At 45.0% G+C, this 9,806-nt stretch overlaps 1 protein-coding gene and 1 non-coding gene across 2 annotated transcripts; both read right to left on the bottom strand.

Moving 5' to 3' along the window:
* Nucleotides 1-3,739: 3,739 nt before the first annotated feature.
* Nucleotides 3,740-3,823, bottom strand: TRNAL-CAG (transfer RNA leucine (anticodon CAG)). Its single transcript has one exon. It is a non-coding gene; the product is annotated as a tRNA-Leu (tRNA).
* Nucleotides 3,824-7,471: 3,648 nt separating this feature from the next.
* On the bottom strand, nucleotides 7,472-8,714 carry LOC142817590 (uncharacterized). Its single transcript, XM_075894642.1, has one exon. It carries the CDS (start codon nucleotides 8,696-8,698, stop codon nucleotides 7,472-7,474), a length of 1,227 nt encoding a protein of 408 aa, XP_075750757.1. The 5' UTR covers nucleotides 8,699-8,714.
* Nucleotides 8,715-9,806: the final 1,092 nt, after the last annotated feature.

Raw genomic sequence — 9,806 nt, 5'->3', positions numbered from 1 at the left:
ACAACTACAGAACCACGCGTGACTCGAGTTTTGATCTCATAAGAGCTTTCGCTGTAACAAAAATGAATCAACAAAAGAAAATGAGAGGCTATACCATGTCATAAGACTAAAATTTTGAGCTAACCAGACGGTTGAGTGTACCTTACCCGATCCAAAGAGAATGTATATCCTACATTTATTCACATTAACAATTATAGTACTACTATTTGTGAGTATATATTAAAACAAACGTAATATTGAAATGCGTTTAGGTTCTTGAATATTATTACATGCCACATCAAATACGTTTCTGTGGCAATGTCGCAAAACGGAGGCACCAAAACTTAAAACAATAACTGCACTTAAACCTGAACCTATCGTGGAAAACAGAGTTACTAGAAGTATTTTGCTAATTCATGAATAGAATTGAGCTTTTTCTTCTTTTTGTTTATGGGGGAAGGGGGGGGGAGGCTGTTTACTTTCGGAGGCTGGCGGGAATCTCAGTCTGGGAGACTAAGCTAATGGTCAAGCCCTGTTCAGAATCTGTAGCTGCTCCACGGGATTTCAGCATGTCAGCCGTGTGCCCCACTGGTCCTCTCTTTATGATTGGATAGGCGTTGTTTCAAGATTCTTGTTACATTCCGAAAACAAGAACATGATAGAAGGTGTTCGGCAACTTGCGTAATTTTTATTCTCTTCCTTATGTCCCAGGATGCATCAATGTATCAGAGTGTCGTGGAGGCATTTGACCACTTGTAGTAAGCGCAGTATCATGGGTGATGATGGTGGTGACGATGAGGACAGCGTCGTCTGTGTTCGTTTAGTTTCCCAAGGTGCTGGGTTTTTTCACCTTTTGCTCTTGAACTGTTAGGGAATGTCAGTGTAGTTTGGTTGCGCATTTTCACGTCCTTCTAATCAGGCAATGTGCTGAAGGGATCGCCCAATGAACAGCGTAAGCCGACTGTTTTCCCTCAAAGAATTCATCTAGATTAATTTATTCCCGGCGAGATCGGGCTACAGGTGGCAGCACCATCCCGCGCAAGTTTGGTGAGGCTGTCGGCGACACTACACAAATACACGGAACGGCGCTTCGTTGCGTGTGGTCTGAGCCGATTGTCGGCAGGTAAAATGCGTTGACTACAGTTTACTGTAGATATCTACGCCCTTCTCTACTGAATCGGTGCACGAAGCCTATGCAAAGTTAACATTACCCGCGAGTAAAGCGCACTTTGTCTCTCAAAGGGATACTCGTCCTGGGTGACTCTCTTCACGCTTTCGCGCTAAATGACGCCTTTGCGGTTGTTTTTTCATGATTAGCTAGTGTCCCTCCTGCTACGCACTGCTGTAGCGTGACTGAGCTACTTTTTAAATTTTTGTCATCTGGATAATACAAAAAAAGAGAGAAAGAAAGATCGTAGAAAGACCACATATCTGTGCGAATCGTTCAGTACCACCATTCGCACCTTATACGCATACGATTTTTTTCCCTCTCATTCTGTTCACCATGAAATAAAAGACACTCGATAACTCTAGTCAGGAAAGCTTTGTGGCTGACGGCGTTTTGCGCTACACTGCGTTCACCACGTGTACGCGCATGTTCTTGCACCAATGAACATCTTATATATTAAAGTTCAACAGAAATCTTTCTTCGATGGATTACGTACATGATGGGGCTAGTACAAAGTCCTGGTTAATAGGACAAGCCTTTTTTTTCCAGACGAAAAATTACCACTGCCTTCCATCAGTCAATAACAATGCCACACAAGCGCTGAAAACAATGGAAAAAGATGAAATTTTCAGTTAAATATACAATATATATAATGTGATGCCATCTGAATTAATTTTCAACGTCTGGGCTCTTCAAAGCGTTGCTAAATCTAAGCATATGGTTGCGCATGGTAACCCTGTTTTTTTAAGTACAGATGTGCCACAGTTTATGTGATAGTAATACTACTATGTAGTGGTACCACGGCCAGATAAACAAAACTAAGGTTCCTCGCATTATCGATAGACTGCAGTGCCGTACTTGCACACCTACCAACAGCACGGAAGTGCATGGCTTAGAGCATTTTTTTAATATAACCGATTCGCCATAAAACGCTGCGAGGATGCCAAGAGCATTTTGCGATGCGCTTGAAACAGAAAGCGGTACCCACTCTGAAATTATTCTGGGGAATGGAGGGTACGACGACAATAAATAGCACTCTGGAGAGTTGCACTCACCGATCCTATTACAATGCATTAGTAGCCGAGCAAGGCCAAATGCTTTCGTACGACCATTCAGGCATACGAAGAAACAGTTATACTCGCGCTGACATGCATGACCAGACAAACCACACTTTGAGAATGCGCATGACGTATGCGCGCATAGAAACACGACGTGGCTAGCAGACGACGCAAGGAGCAATCCACACTTCACCGTTTCGGCCAGTTGCCGCAAGGCGGCAACTCTACTCGAACTCGTGAGCAATACTATGTAGACCTACATGTCAAGGATTGATCCTTTATTATATTGATTGTGGTTAAACTTGTTCTCTCTGCCCTGAATAAGGACGGGCTAGCAGTTGAAGAGACTATTGAAGTAAGGCTGCTTTATTTTTTATTACTGTGCATGGAGCCCATTTTGTACGGCCCCGCTGACTATTGCTGATCGCAAGGCTGGGCCAAGGGTCACCAAGTGTCTGTCCAAGTCCAGTTCAGAGAGTCGCGCCTTCCACGATCAATGCATGAGTGTGTTTCTACAAGCAGTGGTGATACCATGTCTGCTAAACGCTGCGTGCACTCGTAAGTTGTGTCGAGTGTGCGAAATTTTGTCCCGAACAACACAGCGCACAAATTGCACTAGTGCGACTCCACGGAGCAGGAGATAATGGTGGCTTGACAGATTTACTGCACTCATATATATAGGCTTGCCCACGGGGGTGGGAGCAGGGGGGAAGGCAGCCCCATACATTCACATACAGCACTAGCAGGGAGGGCGTGCTGCGGCTTCGATGGTTGGGAGGGGGGGGGGGGGGGGGGGGCTCTTAAAGTTAACCTCATATTTTGTTGACATAATACGGAGGGGGGGCACTAAAACGAACCTACGTCCCCTCCCTCCCTTGAACGGCACCCCTGCGCACTGATAGACCATGGCTTGACTTCCGTGGTTTCGAACGATAACACAGCACCAGGAATGTGCAATCCTTCCATACCAGCCGTGCAGATGTATACAGGTTATCTCTTTCTACTTCTTGCAGGACAAGAACATGGTGGGGTAAGTGAGTCCAAAGCAAGGAAGTATACTTCACGAACAAAAAAAAAATATATGTGCAGATTTCACAAACAAAACTAATCAGTTCTCACCCAAGTCGGGAAAAGGGGGCAAGCTTATTTTAGTAACATTGGGCTCTGATAGCGGCAAACAGAGCGTCGCGACCGTCGAACAACTGAAGCGCTGAGGCGCGTCGGCATTTATACATGTGCCATTGAATATTCCAGCCTTATCGGTGGTCTTCGCGCAACCTCTAGAATAATCTCGAGTGTTCGCATCTTGCACGCAATTTTCACCGACCGATCTAGAATAATCGCGAACCTTCTCGAGTGGCACATTTCCGGCAGACTTTGTGGGCAACAACTGAATGAAAATAAAGTGGAAATAAGAACCGCACGTGGCTTTAAGCTGAGCAGGCCCAGTAATATAATTTGGTCAAAAGGTACACCTTCCACATCGGCAACTGGGAGAAAATTATGAACGGATGACAGAAAAAAAAAAGAGTTGTGTCAAAAGTGGGATTCGAACCTACGCTTGGAAGACCAGACTGCGACCTGAACGCAGTGCCTTGGACCGCTCGGCCATCCTGACTTTTTCTTTCTTTATTGCCTGTTTACATACAACATTCACAAACATATATACATCAAACAAAGTAGAAACATGAAACAAAAAAAGAGGTAAAAAGCATCTTATTTAACAGGCTTTTTAAAATTCCTTCATCTGTAGAAGGCTTTCTACTTGATGAAGCCATTCGGGCACCTCTTGTTGAACCTTTTGTGCTTCCACGAACGAACAGACAGATTGAAAGAAATATTGCCTAACCGGACGTGCATTAACATCAGCATGGCGCACCGCCATTCTAGATTGCCATATACCGTGCAGGCCCAGTAACATAACTAGGTCGAAAGGTATTCCTTCTTCATTTGATGCTGGTAGAAATCTGATGCCATAGGCATCGAGAGGCAGATCCTTTTTCAAAGTCCTTTGGAGAACATCCCAGAAAAAGACTGCATCCCAGCAATCCAGGAAAACATGTTCAATTGTTTCCGGCTTTTTGCAGAGAAGGCAATCAACACCCCAAGGAACGAATAAGCCTTTTTCTTGCATTCATGTTTTTACGGGCAAGGTCCCAGTGTGCAACTTAAAGAAAAAGGATTTCGCTCCAGGTGTTACCTCCATTTTTTTACACGGCTTAACACATTTTGGCCTGGGTCTACACGGTATAATGCTCTATATAGGGGAACAGGAAGAACTGTGTCTACTAAATCTTTATATAACTTTTTACGCGAAACCGTACTGAGGTATTCCAATGAAAAACGCGTTTTTAGAAAGAGACATGAATCAACAACTTCTTTTAAGAAACCTCTAATACTTGCCTTCATGTGAACAGATGCTACCACAAATTCTGGCAACCGTCTTCCAAGCCTAAGCTGTATAACAGTACGTATGAATGGGTCTCGATTATTTCGGAAAAACATAAACCGATTAACTAACTGACGAAGGTACAAATGACACATACCAAGTCCTCCAGAGCGAACCCGTCTGAATAAGTTAGTTCTACTTGTTCGCTCCCAAGAAGAACCCCACAAGAAAACAGCAAATATTCGATGAAGCTTCTGTAAATTCACACGTGAACAATGCATTACCTGAAGGACATACCAGAGCTTACTGACTAAAAATACGTTACAAAATGTCACTCTGGCGAAAATTGATAGCTGGAATCCATTGAGTTGTTCAGCTTTTTCTCGTAGCTCCATGGCCTGACGCCGCCAGTACGGTTCACTGTCACAATAATATTCTAATGGCACACCTAGGTATCGTACCGGAGTAGTAGTCCATGAAATACCAGCCACAAATTGTGGAGTCACAGGCCATTCGCCGTGCCAGTAACCCAGGCACTTGCTCCAGTTTACCAAACTACCACTTGCATTACAATAAAGGTTCACAATTTTTATGGTTTCAGCAATACTATCATAATCTTTACAAAACACAGCTATATCATCTGCGTATGCCAGTACCCGTACTTCAGCTTCTTGTAGTTTGTACCCCACTATGTTATTGCTTTTCATGACTTTTTGGCAAAATGACTCTATATAAATTGAAAATAGGAGGGAAGACAAAGGGCAGCCTTGTCGTACAGAACGTCTGACATTAATTCGTTTCCCGAGAACTTTGTTGATGATTAGCCGAGTTTTACATGCAGTATATGCCATTCGAACTGTATCTCGAATTACTTTGCCAACATTGACATTGTCTAACAAAAGAAAAAGAATTTCGTGCGGTACTCGGTCAAATGCTTTTTCTAAATCTATCTGGATCATCGCGATGTGATCGTTTGTGGCATCGCAGCACTCCAATACACTTCGTGCCTTGTGAATGTTTGTGAATATAGTGCGCCTTTTAATCCCACATTTCTGGTGCTCGCCTACAATGTTATTAATAACTGTCTGCAGTCTCCTTGCTAGCACTTTCATCACAATTTTGTAGTTGATATTTGAGAGACTGATTGGCCTGTACGATTTCACTTCACGTAATTTAACTGCGTCCTCAGTTTTTGGAATTAAAATAGTATGAGATAGCAGAAAAGAAGGTGGCAGAGTCTTTATGTCTAAGGCTTCGTTAAAAACCGCTGCCAGGATCGGTGCTAGTTCATGTTTGAATTCCTTATAAAATGCGGCTGTTAAGCCATCAGGTCCTGGGGACTTTCCCAAATGGAGGGCAATGATTGCTTTTGTCACTTCCGGTTCAGAAATAGGACATTCTAGGCTGTCTTTTCTGCAGTCCTCAACCTTTGGCATTAATTTTAAAAATTCATTCTTGAATTCATCTACATTTACTTTACATTTATCAAATAAAGTGGTGTAGTACTCGTTGAAAGCATCCTCTATATATCTTTGTTCACTTGTAACGTTACCCATGTATTCAATCTGATGTATAACATTCCGCTGAGCGTTTCGTTTTTCGAGACCAAGCATTCTTTTGGTCGGTTTCTTTCCTACGGTCATTTTCTCTGCCCTTGCCCTTATTTGTGCGCCACGATATTTCTCCTCATCAATTTGTTCCAATTTGGACTTTACTGACCTTATATCATTTGTGAATAAGCCTGGCGTTTTGCTGTCCTCTGCTAGCAGTTCTTTGAGATTTAAACGTAGGGTTCTTTCTTCTTCACTCTTTCCGTGTTTTATTACACATGAGCGTTCTATAGCTTTCAACTTTATGTTCTGTTTAAATTGTTCCCACTTCACTCCGTATTTTTGGTCTCCACTATCTATGTTTACCAACGCCTCTCGAACACTGTCCATAACTTTTTCATCTTCCAAGAGATTAGAATTCAGCTTCCACGTGTCCCAGTTAAATACTGGTCTACGTCTATTTCTTTTACCTATTACAAATGATACTAAGCAATGATCACTAAATGAAATAGGGAGGACATTGTACTCACTGATAATCGGAATTAAATTCAGTGATACGTAAGCCCTATCTAGGCGCGCATGACTGGAGCCTTGGAAATGCGTATACAGTGTTGGTCCTTTCCCAATACACTCTGCAACATCCTCAAGGTCTAAGTCAGAAATCAGATTCGTTAACGCGACTGTGCTTGAGTCGTTGAAATTGGATGTACTTGTTTTATCATCGGCACTGATCACACAATTAAAATCTCCCATAAGGATGACTATGCGATCGCATTCACAATAAGTACGAATTTCGTCGAATGTTACACACCGTTCATCAACTTTAAGAGGTGCATATAAACAAATCACTCGCCAATTAAGAGAAAAGAAAGTCAAATCACATACAACAAACCTTCCGGATGAGTCAGACGTGACGTTTTGAACACTGGCACCTAAACTATTCCGCACAAAGATCACACACCCTGCCGACCTACCAACTGCATGACTGACGCTGGCGGTGTAGCGTCCGGTGAAACGTTGCAGTAGGCTCTCGGTGGCGTCCACGCTCTCCACTTTGGTTTCCTGAACTGCAATAACGTCCAGGTCTTGGTCAATGGCTAGTCTGTAGAGCTGAGCCTGTTTCTTCCTGGAAGCCAGTCCTCGTACATTGAACGTCGCTGCTTTCACGAACCCGCTCAGCGACGTGATCGGTGAGCGGGTCCGAGCTGAGAGCCCTGCACGTTCACTTATTGGGCTCTCGCCGTCCAGGGTGGATCCATATTGTTCACCTTTTGTTTGAGCGGCCATCGTCGCGTTTGAGCGACGACGACCGTTGTCGGGCAGCGTTTCATTTCTTGCCTCCACTGACCACCTTCCACTGCACTTCCGACTTTACTTGCGTTTCGTCTACTTGAGCACCGTCGTCTGAATCGCGAGGGCGTTTTGCAGACGCCGATTCTAATTCCATGCTTAAGGTATCCAGGTCACTAGGCAAATCCTCATTTTCGTGTGTTTCGTTCGCCAAAGAGTGCTGTGAAGCCGAGTTTAGAGGAGTCGAAGCAGCGTTGGCCTGGGACGCCGGCGTTTCAGGGCGCGTTGCTTGCAGCTGCGACGTGGCGTGCATCGCAGGCGTAGGACGCGTCTCTTCGCTAGTCGTTGGGGCCGCTTGACTTCCCATTTTCCGTTCGGCGTTCGTGTCCAGGGCTGAAAAAAATTGCTTGCTTTTCTTCAGCACCGGCGTGTCGTCCGATGTCGTCTGCTTCTGTGGTGTCGCAGGCAAAGACGCTTGTTCAGATTCCTCCTCATCCATGAGAAGTTCACTCTGTTGAGTCTCTGGACGTCGCCCTGCAGCTCGTGCGTATGAACGGTTACACTCGTCCTGCTCATGACCGAAAGAGTGGCATTCGCTGCACCTTGGGACCTTACAATCACGTCGCATATGCCCCGTACTTCGGCACCGCAAGCACAAAGGCGGTCTTCCCGGCACCACGACCAGTGCCGTACTGCTGCCAATACGCACCTGATGGGGCAGTTGATCCACAGAAACGCCATCTCGTAGTTGCATGCGTATTACACGAGTGGTCGATTCAACTCCTTCAAAATCCTCGACTCTCCATCGGTCATCGGTCACCTCCTTGACGTCGCCGTATTCATAGAAGGCACGTCGAATAGCGTCTTTCGTAACATCGAACGCTAGCCAGTGCAATTTCATTTTAACCTCTTGCCGCGTCGGGTCAATGACGAGACATGCCCGGTCTTTAACTTTAAGAACGCCTGCGTCTGTCAGCGCTTTCTTTGCTTCCACGGTCTTCATGTTCAATAGCCACACATGCGACATCTGATATGCTCCGATGCCACTTACTTGCTGTATGACGCCTAAATCTTTGAGAGGTTTCCTGAAGTCGTCGATGCGGTACGGTCGGCCGCTGACGTCGCAGTGTAGAGCTACTGCTCGACGCATCGCTTCACCTGATGGCAACGAAGGCAGAATAATCCTGTAGTCCTTTGGAACGAGGGGAGACGCTGTACCGCGGCCGGCGTCGGCCGCTGTCGCTGCTCGGGATGAGCTTTCCATCCTGCGTCTGCACCAACCGGCGTCCAGAAGCAGAATGGTCGGCCATCCTGACAACACGCTAGTGGCGTCTGTATAAACTACAACAAACTGTTTTGTTATTTATCAAAGGGTAAAATTCACTGAATAAAGCAAGGCTGCGCTCGTTGCAGCGCATAACAGATTCATTAAACCAAACCGCGTAGATATATCCGGAGACCTTGTTGGAACATATAAGGCACGTGTATAACAGGGTTGGTACACTGCACAGTGCAAAGTAAATTTAGTCGGCGCTTCATGTGACTCTATTTGTCACATGAAGAAATTTCGATGAGAGCAAAATATGAACAACCGCAGTCTTATTGCACCTAGCCTAGGGTACAGTATACTAATTAGGATTTGCATTTCGACTTATACATTGGAGCTTGCCATTGTCAAGGTGATTTGGACATAAACTTTTATTCAGGTAATTATCGACGGCCATGCACTTCATGAGCGTGACGTAGGACTCTTTACACGCTGCGTACAGCTGCGTTGCTCACGAAATCAGCTAGTTCCCTGTATGAAAGACGAGCAAAACAAGCGAAATCAGCCCACAGTATGATCAGTGAGTGCTGGCCGCCGTGTCGTTACATAAGAACACTTATGTGCGAATGCGCAGCAACTTTAACTGGAGGTGCAATTCTGGCCATTGTCTAATTCCGCCACATTGTCAAATTTCGCAATGACAGCATTTTAAGCCAATCAGAGAGGTCGTAGCAGCTCACTTGGCCAATTAGCATCGATGAATGGAGAATCTGACAACATGGCGGAATTCGACAATATCCAGAATAGCATAGAGTTTCCTCCATGCAGAATAGCACCCCTGGCTGATCTGGCACCATAGAGTTTCCTAGACTCTATGCAGAATAGCACGCCTGGCTGAACTGGCACCGGCGCATTCGACTCGATATCGATATCTCAAACCTCCATCAAGATCTCGATTGGGTGTCGTCAGACTTGTTTTTGCACTTGCTCGAGTCAAGCGTGACATGGCTGGAAACAATAGCGCTTGTATTTGTAGCTATGATTCGAACCAGTTTTGTTAGAGAAGCTTATGACGAAATTTACTGAAAACTCAGTATGGCTACGT

Source organism: Rhipicephalus microplus, chromosome 5 (genome assembly GCF_043290135.1).
Source record: "Rhipicephalus microplus isolate Deutch F79 chromosome 5, USDA_Rmic, whole genome shotgun sequence".
Taxonomy (NCBI): domain Eukaryota; kingdom Metazoa; phylum Arthropoda; class Arachnida; order Ixodida; family Ixodidae; genus Rhipicephalus; species Rhipicephalus microplus.
The sequence above is the reverse complement of the archived record's forward strand: the minus strand, read 5'-3'. Positions and strand labels throughout refer to the sequence as shown.

Coding starts and splice junctions, on each gene's coding strand:
- LOC142817590 (XM_075894642.1), bottom strand. CDS start 8,698: ATGGAAAGCTCATCCCGAGCAGCGACAGCGGCCGACGCCGGCCGCGGT.